This window comes from Austrofundulus limnaeus, unplaced genomic scaffold (assembly GCF_001266775.1).
Source record: "Austrofundulus limnaeus strain Quisiro unplaced genomic scaffold, Austrofundulus_limnaeus-1.0 Scaffold216, whole genome shotgun sequence".
Lineage (NCBI taxonomy): Eukaryota > Metazoa > Chordata > Actinopteri > Cyprinodontiformes > Rivulidae > Austrofundulus > Austrofundulus limnaeus.
In genome coordinates, this window is record NW_013952618.1 from 383,353 (window position 1) to 404,184 (window position 20,832).

Below are 20,832 nucleotides of genomic sequence, written 5' to 3' on the forward strand. Positions count from 1 at the left end.
GTACTAGGCTATAAAAATGAAATAAGATAAAAATATAAACAAGATACTGTGCAGAAAAAAATTGCAAAGAAAACAGTCATGACAGATTCATGACCCAAGAGGGTGTGCAATTGAATCAATTAAGTCATGGAATTGTGGTTTAGCTGAAAATTAAATATTTTGCTATGTGCTTTTCGGAGACTTGATCAATTCTTTAGCCGAACCTGAATGTTTTTCTTTGTAAGAAAAGGTTTCTGTACCCCAGAGTCCAGATATGCAGACCACACAGCCAGGAGATATATGACAAATGTAGAATCCAGTCAGTACTTGTCAGTTTCCTGCAGCAGTAGTATATTTACAACATAAATGCAGTATTTATATATTTTTGTAGCTACATAATGTGGCCTCTTAACAGTTTCTCTGATTCATTTCTGTCTCATATTTTCATATGTTTTTGATGGACGTTCAGGTCTCACTGTTGGAACTGTTGTCCCATTTTCTCTGTTCCTTGTTGACCGTCTTTACTGCCATTCATTAAAAAATCTAATGCTGCTAAAAACCAGCCCCTGGTTCTTCTTTGCTTCGTACAGAGGGTCTGGACTCTCGGCTGCTGAGAAACAATTGCTTACTGGAAGTGTGTACTCTGTTGAATGATGTGGTCCTATTGACTTCATCAGATCCTGATCTCCAGCTTTCACTGGAGCAGTTCACAGCCGAGTGTGAAGCGGCCGGGATGAGGATCAGTGCCTCCAAATCTGAGACCATGGTCTTGAGACGGAAGAGGGTAGGGTGCCTTCTCCAGGTTGGGGAGGAGGTCCTGCCCCATATGAAGAAGTTTACAAATGAGGGAAGAATGGAGTGGGAGATCTACAGGCAGATTGGTGCTGCGTCTGCAGTGATGTGGGCGCTGTACTGGTCTGTCGGTCTGGTTCAGCTCTCGATTTACTGGTCGGTCCACATTCCTACCCTCATCTATGGTCATGAGCATTGGGTAGTGACCGAAAGAACAAGATAGTGAATGCAAGCGTCCGAAATGAGTTTCCTCCGCAGGGTGGCTGGGCTCTCCCTTAGAGATAGGGTGAGAAGCTCAGTCATCTGGGAGGGACTCAGAGTAGAGCCGCTGCTCCTCCACGTCGAGAGGAGCCAGTTGAGGTGGCTCGGGCATCTGGTWAGGATGCCTCCTGGACAYCTCCCTGGTGAGGTGTTCTGGGCACGTCCCACTGAGAGGAGGCACAAAGGAAGACCCAGGACACACTGGAGGGCCTGTTTCTCGACTGACCAGGGAAAACCTTGGGATTCCCCTGGATAAACTGGCACAAGTGGGTGGGGAGAGGGAAGTCTGGGTCTCTCTGCTTAGGCTGCTGCCCCCGCGACCCAATCTCAGATAAGTTGAAGAAAACGGATGGACTTTAAGACTTTTGCTGAAGCAATATTCGAGACTTTAACTTTTACCAAAATAATCTTAAGATAAGATACTTGTATTTTTACTCATAACTTTGAGGTACTTTATACAACACTGGCAGTACTGCATTTGATACAATCCATCACAATAGTCTATTATAGAGGCTTGGACATTACAGGGACGGCTCTAAAATAATTTAAGTCATATTTATTTAAAAGATTCCAATTTGTCAGTGTTAATAATGAATCTTCTTCTTACACCAGAGTTAGTCATGGAGTTCCCCAGGATTCAGTGCTTGGACCAATCCTCTTCACTTTATATATGCTTCCATTTAAGTAAAGGTATTAAACAGCATGTGACACATTTTCATTGTTCTGCTGAAGATGCTTAGTTATATTTATTCATGAAACCTGACGAATCCAATCATTTACTTAAATTACAAGTCATAAAAAACTGGATGACTCTTAATTTTATTAATTTTATGCTTCTAAACTCAGAAAAGACAGTTTGTGGTTTTTGGACCTGAACATCTTAGGAATAAACTTTGCAGCCTTTCACCTCCTCTGGATGACATTAATCTGGCCTCCAGTTCTAATGTAAAGAACCTTGGTGTTATTTTTGATCAGTGTGTTTTATTTGCCACTTGAAAAATGTTACCAGTACCCCTTTTTTCCACCTGCATAATATCACTAAAACTAGAAACATCTTGTCCAAAAATGATGCAGAAAAACTGATCAATGCATTTATTATGTTTAGGTTGTATTACTGTAATTCTTTATTACCTGGGCATCCAAAAAATTCTTTAAGAAGCCTTCAATTGATCCAAAATGCTGCTGCTAGAGTTGGGAGTTGGAAGGAGAGATCATATTTCTCTAGTTTTAGCTTCTCTCCACTGGCTCCCTTAATTCAGAATAGAATTTAAAATATTACTCCTAACATACAAAGCTCTTAACAATCGAGCTCCATCTTATATTAAACATCTTATTGTTCCATACTTTCCTAACAGAGCACTTCTCTCTCAGACTGCAGGTTTACTTGTGGTTCCTCGAGTTTCTAAAAGCAGAATGGGAGGCAGAGCTTTCAGTTATCAAGCTCCTCTCTTGTTGAACCAACTTCCAGTTTTAGTCTGAGAGGCTGACACTCTATTAACTATTTTTAAGGCTAAGACTTTCCTTTTTTATAAATCCTATAAAAAAGGCTGAGTTTCCTGAGTTATTTCTTGGTTCTGCTGCTGTGGCCTAAAGCTAAGGTTGTAGTTGACGCAACTCACCGGGCTCAAAGGGGCTTGCGTCAAAAGTGACGCAATTGCAGCGTCCCTCCCCCTGCGTGATGGCCCTGCATGGTGTCCTGATGCGTGGTCGTACACCTCCGAGATTTTGTAGCTCCGCAAAGGCCGCAAGCCGCACTTCAATTCAAGATAGACGTTTTCGAAGGTGCTCAGGTACGCATGTACGTCATCTATATGATCCCTCCACGAGAGATCATAAAGATAACCAGATGGCATTCAAATAAAAAGATTCTTTTTAAGTTTAACCTTTTCAGTTATTTCAACATTTTTTGTAATTTTCACATCAACACGTTCAAAACTATTGTTGCAGAGTTACTACTGCAAACCTAATTTCCATCAAAACTTCAGAATGGTGTAACAAATGTTTACATAAGAGAAGCACACTCCATGACCCTAATCTAATAKCATTGGGCTGTAAACAACAAGCTTTAGAACAAATGAAAAAAAAAACTTTTGGTCAAATAGAATCAAAAACCACACTTGTTAATGGGCAAACTACTGTCAGTGAGGGAAGAACAGTGCTAACGTGAACATCAAGTATGTTTTAATACAGCGCGCAGCTCAGGAGCGTGCACACACCGCGGAGCTTACGTGACAACCCAAAGCACGACTATAACCAAGCCTTTAGACTACTGGATGACAGGCTGACCACATTTTTTTCATTCTACTGCTGTCTTTAGTCACTCATCTCTACATCTGTTGTTGTAATTATTCCTATCTTTGTCTCTCTTCCAGAGGAAAATACACCTGGACAAGTCCTTCTGTGTTTCTTTTTGTCTCTTTCCTGGCCTCCAAAACCCAGCCAGTCGAGGCAGATAGCCRCCCGTCCTGAGCTTGGTTTAGCTGGAAATTTCTTCCTGTTTTTTTTCCATTGTCGCAATGTTCTGCTCAGGATGGGAGACCGTTATGAAGTGATTCAACACAATCTGTTGACTTTTTTAAATTGATTGTTTTTTGCGCAGTGCCCTGGGACAAAGTTTGTTTTGACTTGATGCTACATAAATACACTGAATTGATTTGAAAATAAAATGCCTGTTTCGAAACAGAAAAAAAAGTCATTAATTAGATTCTCAGGCTCATCAAAGATGGACTGAAATATTTTGATTTGTTTTGTAGATAGAGCTTGAACGCCAATATTTGGTCTACTTTGATCTGTTCGGCGAAGGAGTGGATGAAGAACCGGAAGGCGTCCTTTCCTTTGATAAGAAGACGGGGGTGATTTACGTCCACAAGCCTGTGGATTATGAGCTGACCAAGACGCTCAAGGTTTGATTCAACACAAGTATCAGCATGCTTGACTGACTTTCGCAATGTACAATTGTTATCGATGCTAAATTTACAAGAAAAATATATTGTAACCTGTGTTTTGTTATGAAAACATCCAACCTAATGTTTCTGAATGTCTAAATACATTTAACAAGTCACTTTTTTTGCAAAACAGCACAACACAAAACAAAAAAAGATTTAACAAATTATCAAAACAATAGTGTTATATCGTCACTAACTGCATTTGTTAAAATTTATAGCTAAGTTTTGAAGCCAGACAAAACGAATTCACAATCGACATTCGATTAGGAGTCGAGATCCAAATACGAGACGTCAACGACAACCCCCCAGTTTTTGAGAGAGATGTGTATGAAATCACTGTTAACGAGGATCTCCCACAAGGTAAAAGGCCAAACAAATGAGCCTTTTCTTTTAAAAAGTATGTCAAAACGTTGTTTATAGAGCCTGATCGTGTCTTTTTTCAAATCTTTTGACAACAGGTTCACCTCTCCTGACYGTGCGGGCTCATGATAAAGACAAGAGCCAAACATTAAACTCTACTTTCCACTACAGCATCAAATCTGTGTTCCCYAACTCTCCAAACACAGAGTTCTTTGTTAACGAACATGGACTGATCTCCTTTAAAGGATGCTTGGATTATGAGGCAAGAGGTTAATTTGTCAATGTGTCAGAAGTGCCTTCTTAGAAATAGTGTTGTGCAAGTTGTATTTCTTTTTCAGCTGGATCTGCAACTGACAAAATAATTTATAGTTTTGTGGTATATATATATATGCAAGTGAGTAGAGTGTGTGTTTGCTGAGTATTGTCAAATGCATAAAATGCTTAAAATAGAACCCTACAGGGTGACTTTGGGACAAAACATTGTAATGTATAATTTTAGGAGGAGTCCTTTATGCACTGCACGGTCCGACTCAACCTAGCCTGGTCTAGGTTCAAACCCGGGTTTAATGTGTTTGCATTACCCCTTAGTTCCACCCCGATTTCTGGAACGCTGATAGCTGTGGTTCCATTGTGGCTGACCTCATTGGTCTGATTTGACTTCATCTACTGTTGCCTATTGATTGGTTCACTGGCTGGCGGTCTTACATCACATATATGCAATCAATTTTACATGAATCATTGCAACGTCTGTAACATTTTCTAACACAACTTCAACTTATGCAATAACTGTAGCAAGCTACCAAGAAACGACAAGCTAACATTAGCTATCATTATCGTACCGTTCTTTGTCTGCTGGATGGTCCAGTACAGTCTTCTGCATTTTTCCTTTGAATTTGATGTATTCCATTGTTGTGTCACAAATAAAACTAAATAAGATTTGTGCGTTTTTAGTATTATGATCCCCATCCATATCGAGGTAGCACTTTACTAAATGCAAACACAACCAGGGCCGGGGTAGAATAAGGCCAGGCCGACCATGGCTGGACCAGGTCAGTCTTCCGATAAAATTTTAACTGAGGGAAAATCAAGATATAAGAACAATGAATCTAATCCATACCATGTTTTTTTCTTGTATCAAGGCAGGTGACAAGCTTAMAGTTTTGGTGGAGGCCATAGACCATGGTGACAAAGTCAGCTTGTCTAGCTCAACCACAGTTCTCATTCATATTCAGGACGGCAACAACCACCTTCCAGTCATCAGCGGTCAAACGGTATGCAGATAGTTTGCTTAAACAACCCTCAACCACATTTTTCATCAGAGCCGGATAAATGTGACACATCTGGACTCATTTTTACCTACTCTTCCTCACTAAAGTGCTCACAATGTGTCAGCCAAACAATGCTTCAATACGTTATTGGGTGAATAAGATGACACAAATTAGAAAGACAATGAAAAGCAACACATAAATGCACTGCTCATATAATGCAGAGTGTTAGCATAATGTAGCTTGCATGAAATAGTATAATGCTGTTTGGTGACGGCTTCTTAACTTTTGCTATTATTGTGAATATGTTAGGTAGAGGATTCGTAGCCTACTGTATGTGTGCTTGAAATCCTTAAAAATGCTAAAATGCTTGAATTTAAACAAGGTGGTTTCAAATTGTGGAAAGTGCTTTATTTCTGTATAAAGTCCTTGAAAGTGCTTGAAATTCTAACTGCACAGTTTTGTAATAAAATTTCAGAATCAGATTGATTTTATTGACATTCAACATAACATCATGGATGCAATGTAGAAYGAAACTGTGAAATAATTAACAAAATAATTCTATTTGATAAAAAAAACCTCAAGTTTGATATTTTCATGTAAAATGCACAAAATTACGAGTGATCATTTTGCCTTTAATGATAAAAACACCAACTGCTGGACCGAAGGYGTCCTCTGGCATAGCGATGTATCAGATCCACTTTGAGGGTGTCACTGTGTCTTGCTAGTTCTGCACGTCTCCAGCGAATGGGAGAAAGTAGCATGCCAGGTGGTTGCCATTTAATGACAAATGGTTCCAAAACACTAGATACAAAACATAGTTGAAATGAGGACTAAATCCTCACCCTAATTTACAATACACGCAGTTCCGCTGCACAGTTTGCCACCATTTGTTTGCACCCCAATTTATACAGTGTCTGCCCTGCTTCGCCCACTCTGGTGTGAAGCACAGAGGAACTCCGAGAACCCTGGAGGTAATTGTGATGTTTCAAACCAGCTRTATTCCAAATGTTTTTGTTATGACAAATCTGAGGTAACTTGGTGTTCTTGATGTTTGACACAAGTATCAGATACTATAACATCGTACAATTACATTCTTGTCTTACAGTGAGTTGAAGGTATTAAAAAGCAAAAGTTTGGTTTAACTTTTCACAAAGTTTTAACTTCAGCTCCACTGGGTCAAAATCAGAAGTTCCAAGTTTGGTGGGCTTGGATGCCTTACGCAAAAGTTCCAGGATCTCAAGGAGTGTTCTTGCTGTTTCAATTTATATCACATATTAACAGTTAGTTTTTGCTTTGTTCTTTCCTTTGCTCCAAGGTAAAACAAAGGTATTTTTTATTAACCTCGTTCCTTGTATTTAAACAACAGGGTTCTGGCAAAGTCAATGAAAATGAGTCGGGGACTTCTCCTTTGAGGGTCCATGTGACGGACAAAGACCGCATCTACAGCATGGCATGGAGAGTCAGATACAGCATATCTAATGATGAAGGTGGGAACTTCAAGATAGAGACAGATCCAGAAACCAATGATGGTATCCTGACTGTGGTAAAGGTGAGRGGAGTGTGTTGGCTGCTTTTTATACATTCCTGTCACAACTTCTGTACATTTACTCCAACAATTACATCACATACTTGTTTCTGTCTAGCTTGCTCTCAGACTGCAGTGTATTTTTACACTGTATTTTTTCACACACTAATGTAGAAACTGCTTTGATTTTAGCCACTGAACCATGATGAAAACGCAACCAAAGAGCTATTGATTTTTGCTGAAAACGAAGTGCCATATTTCTTCTGTAAAGTGAAGCAGAAGACGACACAGGGTCTTTGGAAAGTTGAAACCAGTAAAAATGGAGAACTTCCAAGTAATGGAGGTCAGACCAATTTAACAAAAGTCATTATCAAAATAGAAAGCATTAATCATGCCCCAGTGTTTAAGCTGACCATCAAAGATACTATGCTGGAGGAGAATGCACCGATTGGAACATGGGTGAAGAAAGTGACAGCTGTGGACCCGGACTCCGGTTCAGGAAAAGACATTATGTAAATATACTTTCAAACATGTGTTTAAGCACACATCTGGACCTCTATTTGCTAAAGTGTGTTTATATTTGTCCACAGTTACAAAATAGCAAATGATACTGCAGGCTGGTTGAAGATTGATCCCAACACCGGCGACATCACCACCGTACAGAAACCTGACAGAGAATCTTCTCATGTTGTTAAAGGCATATACACTGTATCAGTGTATGCAGTGGATAATGGTAAACACACCGTCTAACAAATATTGTAGCACAGCAAAAACATGAATGTTAAAATTTCAGTGTTAAACTTTTGGGTTTGGTTTTAACAGCCACCAGTGTTACTTTCTGAGTAAACTGACACACATTGTAAATGTTAATTCACAGTGTTGATTTCCTCAGTGTTGTATCAACACTGGACAGTGTTAAATAAGCTCCTCCCACTGTTAAATCTTATATAACACTTAACGGTGTTGTTATTTCACACCATGCAGTGTTTTAAGAAGTATTCTGAAAAGCCCCGCCCTCTTCCACCTCATGTCAGACAGACCAGTATTTTCTCAGCAAGGAATGCTGGGTAATCTTGTAGAAATGTGTGTTTGCATGTTTATGACTATTAAAGAAGTTGATGAGAGTAAAAATTAGTTGTTCTGGTTAGTTTTCTTGTTCAGTTTGATCAAGTTGTTCAAGTTAAAGTCTGTGTTATTGGCCATAAATTGACACCATTGAGAGGTACTTCCTGGTGTGTGAAGGGTKACTCCATTTTTCTACAAACTGCTGAGTAGTGTTAATGCAACACTACAAAGAGTTTGATATTAATTCTGAGTGTTAAATTTACACTCTCAATTTGATGGTGCATTGACACCTTGTAGCATCTGTTAATCTTTCTAACAACACAATTCCCTTTGTTAATAATAATACACTAGTGTTGCTTTTAACACTCTATTTTAACATTGTTGAAATGTAATGTGACACCTAATTTTGTTGAATGCTAAACACTGGTTGGTGTTAAATTAACAAAAAATGGGTGTTAAAAATTAACATTTTCACAAATGTTTAACACCAGCAAGTGTGGACACATATAGACACTTTGTTGTGTTAAAGTTAACACTGTGGGTGTTAAATTAACACTGGTATTTTTGCTGTAAATAAATGAAATGCTTCATGAAACTGCTTTTAAAATTCCTGAACAGGTAAGCCACCTATGACAGGCACAGCTACACTGAACATCCATGTAGTGGACGTGAACGACAACTCGCCACAGCTAGAGGTGGGCTTTGTGGATGTCTGCTTGTCCGACAGCCCCACCACCACAAACATCTCAGCCTCTGATGCTGATGGAGATCCTTACGGAGGGCCTTTCAAGTTTGAACTGCTGGGGAGTGCTAAGGAACAATGGAAGCTGAATCCTTCATACGGTAGAAACAGCCATGAATGTAGAGAAATGTCAACACAAAACAACCCCAAATGACAATCCTGTTTTGTTGTTTTAGGTTTCACAGCTGGTTTGGTGAAGGAGCCTAGTATTGGGGCTGGCTTTTACACAATTGATCTGAAGATTTCAGACCTGCAGGGAGTGTTTAGTGTTCACAGACTTAATGTGACTGTGTGCACATGCTTGGTATCACGCAACTGCCATGCTCRAACCAGTCTGACATTTTTGGGGGTTGCTGTTGTCATCGCGCTCCTTGTACTGGTTTTACTATTGGGTAAGGAATGGAAGCACAGTTCCTTATAGAGCAAACCATGTACATGTGTACAAGTTTTGTTGCATATATTTTGACAGATCTGCTGTTGGTGGCATTTGTCAAATGCAAAAATGCATCAGTCATGCCCTGCAAAGAAAAAAAGTTCATATCATTTCCATACGAAGAGGGAGAAAAAAGTATCCGGGTGTACAACGATGAGAAACAAGGAACAGACTGCAAGGTTGCATCTAAGAAACATTTACATATGAGACATATTTCAGTGGGAATATCACTGACCATTTCTTTTTCTTGTAAAGGTAGAAGATACTGTGGCATTTTTGTCCAACAGCCAAAAGCTTGATGATCTTGACTCACTGATGAAAGAAAATCAATATAACTTAATGGTAGGTACAAGAAAACTGGAAACCATTCACAAGTTAATCTCTGTACATGAAAAACAATGAAGTGAAGCAAGATTACATTGAAAAAAATATTTGCATGAGACTTATTCCAGGGTGAAAACCACTAACCATTTCTTTTTCTTGTAAAGGTACCAGATGGTGGCCCAGTTGTTTYCCAAAGTCAAAGTCTCCACAGTCATGACTCATTGATCATGCAGAACCAATTTGAGTCAAYGGTGGGTACAAGAGAAAACTATCAAACATTCACAAAGGAATCTCTGTACATCAAATGAAAACAATCACAATTTTTTTTAGCAAACCAAGTTAAACCATAGCTGGGGTACTAGTTGCCTAATATGAARTTTACAAAGTCAACACCTGTTATCTCTGTCACAGGGCCTACAGCAGAGGTGGAGCAACTCAGAGCACTTCAGGAGGAATGCCTCTCACATGACAAGTAGTAGCAGTAATAGTAGTAAGGTAATATATACATCAAAAAACAGCGCATCACTTGTGAATATTTACAGGTTAGTTTTATTTAATCTTTGTGTCTTTGAGTTGGATTATAGGACATTCTATACAGAGTTGTTGACATTGCTTATTTTGTGTCACAAACTGATAAAACTCACTTTTCCTACAGTCTGACGACATGGAAACAAATGTCCTTTACTGCGGAAATTCTGTTAACACAAATGCTCTGACAGCTCTAGTTCAACAGGTTAGTGTTTCACACATTGCTCAACACAAAAAAAGCRTACTGTAGGTACAAGAGTGCAACAGCCCCCCTTAACCACAGTTTTATCTGTTAGTCCCAAGCTTTGGCTTGGTGTGTGTCCAATTTCCCCTTGCCATTTAGGGTTAGCAGAATGTCAAAATACATATGTTTTTGAGCAAAAGTGTGAAAAATGTTTGAATTACAAATAAAACAAAATCTAGTTCTTCTGAAGAAAAACGTCTTAACGTATGATCTTATATCAGGATGTGCAGAATTTTATACATGTAGCACAGTTAGTGTGTCTGGTATTTTTTGCTGCAACAACGTTTAGCAATATTTTATTCCAGGCACATGAAGCTCAAAACAAGTGTCAATAGCAAAATCCACTTTTTGGCTCTTATGTGCAAAGTTTATAATTTTAGAGGACACGCTTCATTAAGCTAYTAGTGATATTGTTTTTCTCACCATTAAAATCTGGAGGTTACTCTGGATATGTATAAAATGTTTTTATTTTGATATCCCCCCACAGAAGCTTTTATGTCTCGATGACACAGTAACAGAGATGCCCGACGAGTCCCATTTGTATTCAGCAGAAGGAGATGCCAACGACCTCTACAGTCTGGATGTCACTTTTCCTGAAGACGATCAAGAGTCGTTTCAGAAGCTGCTGGAAAAYTTGGGCCCAAGTTTCAGAAATTTACTGGCTTTTATTTGTGAAGCACAACAAAACCATCACAAGAGTCTTCTTTGACGGCAGCATGCCATTTAATAGCAACTGTATACTTTTATTTTCTTATTTTAAATTTTACAATTAAGGAGGAAAAAACATAACACGACCTCTGGATTTTTAAAGATAATTTTCCAGGAGCATTTTGGAGTTAAACTTCAGTCAAGCAGACATGTTCACATATTCACAGAAACAAAAGCATTAATGTTCTGTTAGACCTTCTATAGTGCAGGCTTCCAGACCAAGTATCAATGAAAACATCTGCTTTAAATGCACAGCTGCTGATTAAAATGAAATATACTCTCCCATTTTATATCAATTCAAAGTTTAATTGGGATTTTAAAAAAAAGTCACAATGAGGGAGATAATTTAAATTAGTAGGAAAAAATATTTACATTGGCATTTACCAAAAAAAAAAAAAAAAGACTCAAACTCTCCCACTACCAATCTTTGGAAGTGCTCTTTGCTCGGTGGTTCTACGTCCACGGCCTCGAAATCCTCTGCCTCTCAGGAAGCGACCAGGCACGCCAAATGTTTCAATGTTCAACTTTTTCTCTTCTGCCCAGGTGGTTCTCCTAAAAGTATTAATTGCATTTTAAATATGCACCAAACTAAAAACACAACTGACAAAAAAAGGAACATAAAAATCACCTGGGCTTCAGATCTGAAGAGATGTTGTCAAAGAAGCATTTAGCTTTGTCGTAGTACTTCTCCATCAGCGTCTCCTCCTCTTGCGCACCATTGTCGACTTCAGTGTTTTTTTCACCTGCAGCACATTTAAAAACAACAAGTTTGATCTCCATGTGTGATCATACATTTTTAAAAAACTGATAAATACCTTCAGCCTCTTTTGTCAGGTCATCTTTAAACTGAGCATTCGCCGTTTCAAAGTCAAAATCTGAATCAAACTCTAAAGTTGTTGCCTTGGAGGTTTTTGCAAGAAGYTGGCCTCGGCTTCTGGTCCTGGACCTGCGGTTTCCTGCAAAGCAGCAAAACGGAATGYACAGCTGGGTCAGCAGAGGCGCAAACGGCTTCATCCAGTCGGACATTTCATTTTCAAATACATTCATCATAATGAGCAAAGTTACTGTGGTACATTCTGAGAATGACCGGTGGGAATGAGACGACACTATTCATCAAGCAAGATCAAATGTGACTTTTTAACCTTGTTTTTGTCTCATTTTCTGGTTGTCCGCACCTCTGCCTTGGATCTTTGCAACAGCTGGCTGAGATGGTGCCCGACCTAAACACATGTTTTATATGAACAAAAGGAAACCAGATTAAATGTAAAATGTAAATTTGACTGTTGCAGTGCATTTATGGTTTTCAAATTGTTGCCAATAAATGAGGTGAATTTTATTTCAGTAATCTTCGTCTGTTTACTCGTSKGTATGTTTTCTTTCTCAGCTGGAGARGCTTCCGGAGCAGAGCSCTGTGACGGGCGAGTAGGCTGCCTGCTCTGTGGCTGGGTCAAAGGCTTTCCTTTCTTCTGTGCAGCTGTGACCAAAGGCACGGTCTGGACAGCCTGCTCCACCATGGGGGCTCTTATGGTTGGACCATGAAGCCCTGGCACTAAGATAAGGGGTAAAAACAAATTAAAAATTAAAAACGATAATCATCAGCTACATAAACGGGCATGTGTGGGAGATCTGTACCAAGACCCAGTGCTGTGTTGTACTGCTGGCTGAGTAGAGAACTGGCAGCAAGCTGGTTAAATGTGGGCATCAGGTCTCTGTAGGTACTCCAGCGTGGGTTGTATGGCACAGAGGAGCCCATGGAGGACTGAAATCACAAAAATTCAAACTTCATTTTATCAAACTAGTGATGCATTTGGAATGTAAAGAAACTAGAGCTCAAACCTGAACAATTGCAGGGTCACGAGGCAGTCCATGGTGGGGTTTGGGAGGTTCAGACACCGTAATATCTTTAATGTCACTTCCTCTGAAGATAATATATTCATAGATTTCATCTTTGGGCGGCACTGGTCTGTCAGTGTGCCGGTCCTCTGTACCATAAGAGGTTACTGTGGGTGGGGGAGACAAATCAGCAAAGCCATTAAGTAAATTCAGAAAATCAAGCATCAAGCTGCTGAACAATGAAAGTAAAATCAATCCAGGCTGCACAGTGGTGACATACCTTTAGCTAAAGCAACAGTAGATCTCTCGGTGTCCACATAAGACAGGATTCCTTCATACCTGATCTGAGCCATGGAGATCAGRCTTATTTTACTGCCAATATACGGGGTCCCCCCCGCAGCACTCATGYTCGCATTAAACACAAATGTTTCGCACCGGGAATCAGCAACGACGCAGCASAAGTCTCAGCAGCCAAACTTGAACCAAAGCGGGAGTAATTGGCGCACCTGTGAGCTTTATAGGATTGTGCGCTGAGCACCTCTGCACAGCTGACTGCATCAGCTGTGATTAAACCGGGGTGCGTTTGATTTGTGTRTCGGCGTGCACCGAAAGACTTGACAGTGTGAGATTTCTTGTTTTCACTGCCATCTTGACTACGCAATATATTTTTTTAAATATTGCTGACTCTATCGCAGCCTTTTCAAACAAAATTGGCTAAAAAATACCACTATACAGACAAAAACGAAAAAAAAAAAGTAGTGCTAATCAATCGAGTTAACTCTGATTAATTTTAGTGCTGCATGGGCATAGATTACAATTTTTGATCGCGATTAAAATTTACAATCACTTTACTATGGCAGAATATGTAGGTTTGTATATTGCAATGCACTCAGTGCATGTCAGGTTTGTAAATGAGAAGTGGTTCTCAAACAGTTTACGTGGATAAATAAAGGTTACATAAATAATATATTAAAAAAAACTCCATGTGCAATACAGTATGTTCAGTTTTTTTCTTTTTGTCTTTTTATGGCTTATTTATTTAATAAATAAATATTAAACAATTTAAAGTTTTATATTAAGTTTAAGATTAATCATGATTAATTCACAGCTACCTTGGAATTAATAGATTTAAATTTTTAATCACTTGACAGCCCTAGAAAAAAGCGAATACAACTCTCTATTTTTTATTGTAATTGAAAAAATAAGATATATTCACAGTAAAATTTGAAATTGCAAGGTTGACTCTATGACAAAGCTTGATTTGAGTTACTTTTTGTTATTTATGTTCATAACTGTTGGTGAGATGTAGACTAGTCAATAATGCAAAAACAAAAATAAAATTTGCAGCACACACAAGTTGAGTAGAACATATTCCTCTAATTAGGATCTCAAAATATATCAAATTAAAGACAGAAAGAAAGATTAGTTTCCTGGTGCATTTGTGTAAGTGAACAGGAGAATGTTTTAGTGCCACAATAATGCCATGACTGACAGAACGGTCCATTTCCCGTCTAATAAGGGTGGGGCGTCACTAAACAGCGTAACCTCACTTCTCTGCAGCCATCTTGCCGAGCGCATCGACTGTGAAACAATCCGCGAATTTAGCTTGTAAACTTACAGAAAACCCTACTATCATTATACCAAACGTTAAAAGGTCGAATTCTGCAACGAAGGAGGTGTAGCTCAAGAAAAAACATCCAGGCTACGATAAAAGATTTGACGAAAACTCTTCGGCTCGGTACGATGCTCGACGCTCTTGTTTCTCCCCAGGAATGACAGCTGAAGCCATTGGTTCCGCCTTTTAGCATGCGGAGCAGCCAATCACGGCTCGCAGAATTCCCCGGCCGGGGACGTTTCGCTGCTCTGCGCATGCGCACGTCAGCGAGCGAGTGCCCGACTTTTCAGAAGCTCGCAGGAGTGTGAAGATGGCGGTTGGCCGCGGTCCGCTGGATGAGCTCTCTTTACAGACAGCGGTGAATAAAGCGGTAGTTTGTCATCCTGCACGGTCTGTAGAGTCACCGCTGTCGCTCTTGTGTCACAACAACCATTGGGGTAGGCGCGAGGCAGAAAGTAGTTACATGGTTATAGTTCCGGGACAAGCGGGGGGTAGCTCGAGCTAATGTCCAGCTGGGACTTGCTTGGTCAAGACGGTTGCTAAAAGCAGGTACGCTGTAACTCACGTTGTTTTCTTTTTTTTTTATCTCTTCGAGTACATACAAAAAACAAACGCCGGAGTTGACAGGGGGGGATCATTAGTTGTGTCATATTCTTGCCCCTTCATCACATTTAAGCTCGACTGTGAAACTACTAGTTGAAGCGCAGGGGGTCTCGGCTGACTTAACGAGCCCCCCCATGGTTCAGCTATGGACGCATCGGACGCCAGCACCGACTCCATAAGCGGACGCGACCCGGCCAAAGCACTCGTCAGTGACGGTGTAACTTTTGTCCCTAACCACCCGGGGAAAGTAGGCTCACACTCAGCGCAGACTTTTAATGGGAGCCAAACTATGAACTCTCACAGTTCAGGGAGCGCTGCCCCCGCGGAGGGGACGACGGCGGTGGTCGGCGGCACCGTCATATCATCCCCGGCTGTCAGCGGCGGCACGGTGCTGTCCAAAGCGCTGCCCGCCTCGTCGAACAGCGTGATCCAGACGCCGCTCACGAGCTCGGAGGGTGCCGCTGCGGTGAGCCGGCCGTCACCGGGACCCACCGTGACACTTGTCCGGCCGCCTATGCAAGCAGCCGGGCCGGGTGCGACTTTGAACGGGAACAACGCCGCGAGCCCCGCGGTGGGAGCTCCGAGTCCGCTGGTGAACAACTGCCAGCCCGCCTCTGTCAGCGCAGGTCCGCACACGATCAAGGCAGAGCCGCCCACCACCATCATCCAGTCAGCACCGCAGCCCACCGGCACCATCAGCGCTCCGCGACCCCCCGTGATGGCACCTGTGAACGCCGGAGGAGCCATGCCGCCGATGCTGACCCCGAGACTCCCCCAGCCGTCCCCGGGACAGCCCAGTGTGCAGAACATTCAGATCCCCCCGGGTAAGTGTACACAGAAGGGGCTTTAGGCATTAAAAAAAACATTTGTTTTCACTTTTGCAAGAATAAAACACAACAATCAAGTGATGTAATGTTTKAATGCAGCAGAGATCAGCACTCTGACAGTGACTGAATGGTTTTGATGGCATCTCTTGTGTATTGCTAATGTTGTAATGTCATGAAAACCAGTCAAAAAAAGTCAAAGCACAATCTGCACATTTCCCCTCACATACATGTGTCCTTACATTAAAAAAATTGTGAAATTTGTTACYGGATTCCAGCTACAACATACATTGGTTTACCTGCAGCAGGGCTGTCCAGTCCTGACCTGTTAATCATCCATCYGTTCACCAGGTTTGTTTTTCACAGAAGCCTTTAAAACATGCAGAGGACCCCTGACCTGTACAGAAAAGTGACTTAAAAACAGCTTAATAATGATGATATAATTAGAAGAGTCGTTCAGGATGGTGAAGTCGGACAGTTTTGTTGTATTACTGCATATTTGTACTTAGGTTTGTTTAGGAAAGTGTGCAGATCAGATTTGATCGCTGTCTTACTYGATCTTTCTCTTCATGTTAAGCAGCAGATTCACTCTGTTTCTCCCTRAACCTCTTCTCATCTCTGCTCTTGACACATTCCACCATGTTTGTTTACTATAGGTCATATAGGTCCATCACATGATTCAAGTTTCAGCAATGTTTTCAGTAGACTCAGCTTTGTTTACATTGAGTGCATTCCCACATTTCAGAATTGCATGTCAACATATCAGGAAAACTACTGAAGTAAAGTCTTTCAAACTGCATCAGTTGATATAATTCTTTGATTTTGTAGTTTCCAAAGAGTACCTTCAAGGGCTTGTTATTGTTTACAKATCATGCCATGTTACTGAAACAGTTGTTTKTTTTTTTTTACCTCCTGCTTTGCTTCAGGGATGGTGGTCGTGCGCAGTGAGAGCGGACAGCTGTTGRTGTTTTCTCAGCAGGCTCTGGCCCAAATGCAAGCACAGGCCCAGGGTGGCATGGCCCCTCGGACAACTACGCCAACGAATGTGCCCACCGGTCAGGTAAGCTCTCAAGGACATGTTGGTGAAAGTGTCCAACCTACGTGCTCTTCAAGGGACGCACACCTGTGGAGTGAAGCCGWACAGTCGATGAGCATTATGTGGTTGTTTTTTTTCTTTTGTTTGTTTGTTTTTCTCACACACCTTCCTGTGTGCTCCTGGCCAAATTCTGACCAATCATATAATAATTTTTTATGCACATGGGGGTAAAAGTTCTCGAGGCAAGTTGTGACAAGATGGAGTGGAAAACATGAAGCTTCAAACAAAATGATGCAATTTTCTAGGGATGCAGGATAACTTATTTTAAGAACGGATACGATAACTTTCTCCTTCTAATGGCCAATAACCGATAATAACCAATAACATGCCAAGAGATAAGACTAGTCAAAAATGGGTAAGATCATAACATAAATAAACAACACCAAAACCAAATGACACTGTAAATTATACTATTTGAAATAAACTCTTAGCAAACAAACATTTTTTTAAAATATATCAAACAAATCAATTTCTCAAATGGCCATCTTTTAAAATAAGGCACATTAATTATAAAAAAGACCTTTAACACTGATCTCAGATTTAAACCAAAGAGAAAAAGTCATTCCACAAGTTCAAAACAGATAATGCACACAAGTTAGTTTTTGAGCTGCCCTGCCAGCCTTCTTTGTTAAATAAATCACCTTTTTGCCTTTTTGGATTTTTGCCTGCGCTATGGGTTCATTCCTGCCTGAAAATCGTAACAGTGATATTGTATTTTGCAACACAGTTGAACCATTTTCATTATTTAAGAGCAGATCAGATCGAATCAAATCAAATTGAATCGTGATTAATCAATTCAAGACCTTATGAATCGAAATCGAATCGATCTAAAGAATTGGCCACAATACCCAGCCCTATGAAATAATGTTAATTAGCTATAGTGGCTAATTTGTATTATTTAGCTGTAGCATACAACTAWTGAATACATTTTTATTAAAATCCATCCATCTAAAATCCATTGAAGAGATATTTTGGTAACAGACATCTTTCAGAGCAATAATAACGAATAATAACACAACTACCGCCTTTCGGATTGCAAAATTTAAAGGCCTCCAAACTGCCAAAATTGGCGCTCATTGTCGCAGTTTTATGGCAAAAATTGTAGGGGTGCACGATAGTTATCGGCCCGATATCAGGGAATTATGACGTCATACTTATCGGTCTGATATAACAGACAGAACCGATAATATATGTACATGTTTGCCAGCGCCGCTTTATTTTTATCCATTTTGTTCAAGCCGCTTCCCGTCCAACACGACCCGAGCAACGTTCAAGTTGCGTCAGAAAAAACAACTTTCTCACTAGAACAATAATTAGAATACTCCGTGCTGAAAAACAACCAGTCATTTTAAGAATTATTCATATTATTTTACCAATTAACCCTGTATGTTACACAAACTTTATAATTATATACATCGGAACAACTACTACAATTTGAGAACATATAATGTCCCTTAAATCCTGAATGCAGCACAGAGTTTGTCTGCTAAAATGCTAACAACAACAAGCTAGTGTTCAAGAACTCGTCGGGACTTAAATCATTCCTGAGGCTTATGACAAATCCAATAAAATTGCCAGAGAGGACGCAGATCTCAAGCACTTTAATGATGGAAATGATGACAAGCAGCCGTTCACCCTCGCTAAAGACCGAAGCTTTTATCTCCTTGTTAGCCACAGTTTACCATGCTGAATCTGCTGTCTGTCTGCGTGTCTTCCTGTAAGTTTGATGCGGTCGTAATGCATTCACACTCTCGGAAGCTGTTTCAGGAAGAAAAATGTTTTAAATCATATATTAACAACAATAAAAACAAATGTACTTTGAATCTAACAAGGCAACAAACATACAGGCCTGTGAACAGCACAATGATCAGACAGGGAAGTGAAGACAAGACACAGAATATAAAGGTGAGACTAACGAGCACAAACAGGGAACACCTGGGAGAGAAACATGAGGAGCAGGTGAGAGTGGGCGGGGCTGGAGCAAAGGCAAACAGGAGGAAGACAACAGATGACAAGACAGAAACTAAAATAAAACATTAATACAGACAACTATCATAACAATCACTATTTATTCTCTTCACCAAAAGGACAAACTTTTATATTAAACAGTTTAATCTTGAAGGAAAACTGTCACAAGTTTAAAAGTTTTAAATTAAAAAGGAATTGCAGGTGACAGTGTTGTTGGAGGAGTTCATTCTTTGGAAATTAAGAATTTTCTTCATACATAAGAAGTGATGGAATAAGGTTGCAGGAGAAGAGTTGTGCTAATATAAATATACTTCTGCTCACTCCTTTTGAGTGAATGCAAATTGTACATTTGAAATGTTTCTGCTTCTGTTATGTTCAATATAGTTTTTTAAAAATTATATTACTTATACATTATTAAAACAAATAATACAACTACAACATTTCGTCACTGTGAATTTCATTAAGATGTTTCTTAAAGTTTAAAAATAGTAATATTGGTAACAAAACTAAACTATTTTGTTAGAATGTCGTCTTTCACATATTTATACATGCTGTGAGAACGGTTTCAGCCCAACGAGTCACTCGTCACAGCTTGCTTCATTTTTACTACCACGTAAGAGTGCAAATCTTTGTAAACAAAAGTCACCATGGTCTCTGTTATCTTTAAGTTCTGCTGAGAATCGGCTGATAATGTTAGTAATTCCTTAGTTTCTTTTGTTTTGCTCCAGACAGTTTGTTATCGAAAGCTAATGTTTGCACTGAACATCAAACGGATGTAAATATACGGCAAGCCAGGAGTGACAAAATATAGAAACGTGTTTCAGACGTGCACAATTGATCTCATGCCCTGTGAATCAATTTTTCCAAATTTAAATGAAATCGATCCTATCAATTTTTTTTACCTAGCCCTGTTATTCAACACACAAATGGCTAAATCAGTCAACTTTTAGCTATTCTGCTAAAATTTTATTGTGGCCATAGCTGAGAGACATTTACAACACATGTTAGTAACGTGTTCATTTTGAAAGGCCAAATTATGCACAGGAAAYCGATCCACTTCTTAGACATGAATATTTATTTGCAAACATAAAGTGTAACATTCACTCARAGACCCTCCCTGTTATGGAGCTCCTGCAAAATGTCCCCAAGCTTACATGTCCTTACACTGGTTATACTAAAGCCATTGATGTTTTCTTGAGGTGTGTGTTAAACTAAATAAAGACTTATTGATTCTCTAACTATTTAAAGAATCAATTACAAAGTATAAATACAGGAGTGTATCTGAAATTTAATTCATCTATGRAAAAAAWATATTTCACTCTAATTATTACATCATGATATAGTRCAAAATGTTATTTTCAAAGTTGGACCAAACCAGCTACTAACTCTGGAATGCTAAGCCTTTTTCTTATGTTTTATTATTAGACTTTATGAAATTGTTTTTATTACTCATTTGCAGCAGATTTTTGTTTGTAATAAAGTTGAYGTTTTTCTTGTTTTAGGCTGCTGGAAACCCAATCATCAACAGACAAGTGTCTCCGAGCACCATCATCCGACCAGGCTGTCCAGCTCCAGCTCCAGCGCCACTCACTGCGACCACCACGCTGCACAGACCCCCTCTCCTGGTGGTGCGTCGACGGCACACTTTTCTCACTCAACAAGCACATTGGGCCTCATGCAAGAACATGTTCGTATTTTTATCCTAAATTTCTCTTACTT

General features: G+C 39.8%; 4 protein-coding genes across 6 annotated transcripts in view; 2 read left to right on the plus strand and 2 right to left on the minus strand.

The window, feature by feature from the left end:
- Positions 1-11,558, plus strand: part of LOC106525184 (cadherin-like protein 26) — a 13,510-nt gene extending 1,952 nt beyond the window's left edge. Inside the window, exons 3-17 of one of the 3 annotated variants that reach the window (XM_014019326.1) lie at positions 3,786-3,935; positions 4,196-4,337; positions 4,436-4,599; positions 5,477-5,608; positions 6,972-7,154; positions 7,323-7,642; positions 7,721-7,863; positions 8,814-9,038; positions 9,114-9,329; positions 9,407-9,549; positions 9,626-9,712; positions 9,859-9,945; positions 10,106-10,189; positions 10,350-10,427; positions 10,954-11,558. In XM_014019326.1, coding sequence (XP_013874780.1) covers positions 3,786-3,935; positions 4,196-4,337; positions 4,436-4,599; positions 5,477-5,608; positions 6,972-7,154; positions 7,323-7,642; positions 7,721-7,863; positions 8,814-9,038; positions 9,114-9,329; positions 9,407-9,549; positions 9,626-9,712; positions 9,859-9,945; positions 10,106-10,189; positions 10,350-10,427; positions 10,954-11,175 — 2,376 coding nt within the window. In that variant the 3' untranslated portion in view covers positions 11,176-11,558. Of the gene's footprint in view, positions 1-3,785; positions 3,936-4,195; positions 4,338-4,435; positions 4,600-5,476; positions 5,609-6,971; positions 7,155-7,322; positions 7,643-7,720; positions 7,864-8,813; positions 9,039-9,113; positions 9,330-9,406; positions 9,550-9,625; positions 9,713-9,858; positions 9,946-10,105; positions 10,190-10,349; positions 10,428-10,953 lie in introns of those variants that run through there. The other 2 variants (XM_014019327.1, XM_014019328.1) reach the window with 2 other exon arrangements.
- LOC106525188 (protein LSM14 homolog B) lies at positions 11,460-12,007 on the minus strand (the record flags this gene model as incomplete). Its single annotated transcript, XM_014019333.1, is given in 3 exon segments — positions 11,460-11,726; positions 11,803-11,917; positions 11,990-12,007. Coding segments are annotated over 3 exon segments (281 nt in total), but the record flags the coding sequence as incomplete, so codon positions are not given.
- LOC106525186 (protein LSM14 homolog B) lies at positions 11,988-13,505 on the minus strand. Its single transcript, XM_014019331.1, has 5 exons — positions 13,288-13,505; positions 13,011-13,174; positions 12,807-12,933; positions 12,317-12,723; positions 11,988-12,130 (listed from the first exon to the last, which is right to left on the minus strand). Exons 1-4 carry the CDS (start codon positions 13,412-13,414, stop codon positions 12,395-12,397), a joined length of 747 nt encoding a protein of 248 aa, XP_013874785.1. The 5' UTR covers positions 13,415-13,505; the 3' UTR covers positions 11,988-12,130; positions 12,317-12,394.
- A 693-nt stretch (positions 13,506-14,198) lies between these two features.
- Positions 14,199-20,832, plus strand: part of taf4a (TAF4A RNA polymerase II, TATA box binding protein (TBP)-associated factor) — a gene marked incomplete at its 3' end in the record, with an annotated part of 22,696 nt that continues 16,062 nt past the window's right edge. The window contains 3 exon segments of the mRNA XM_014019334.1: positions 14,199-16,049; positions 16,976-17,109; positions 20,616-20,741. Coding sequence (XP_013874788.1) covers positions 15,371-16,049; positions 16,976-17,109; positions 20,616-20,741 — 939 coding nt within the window.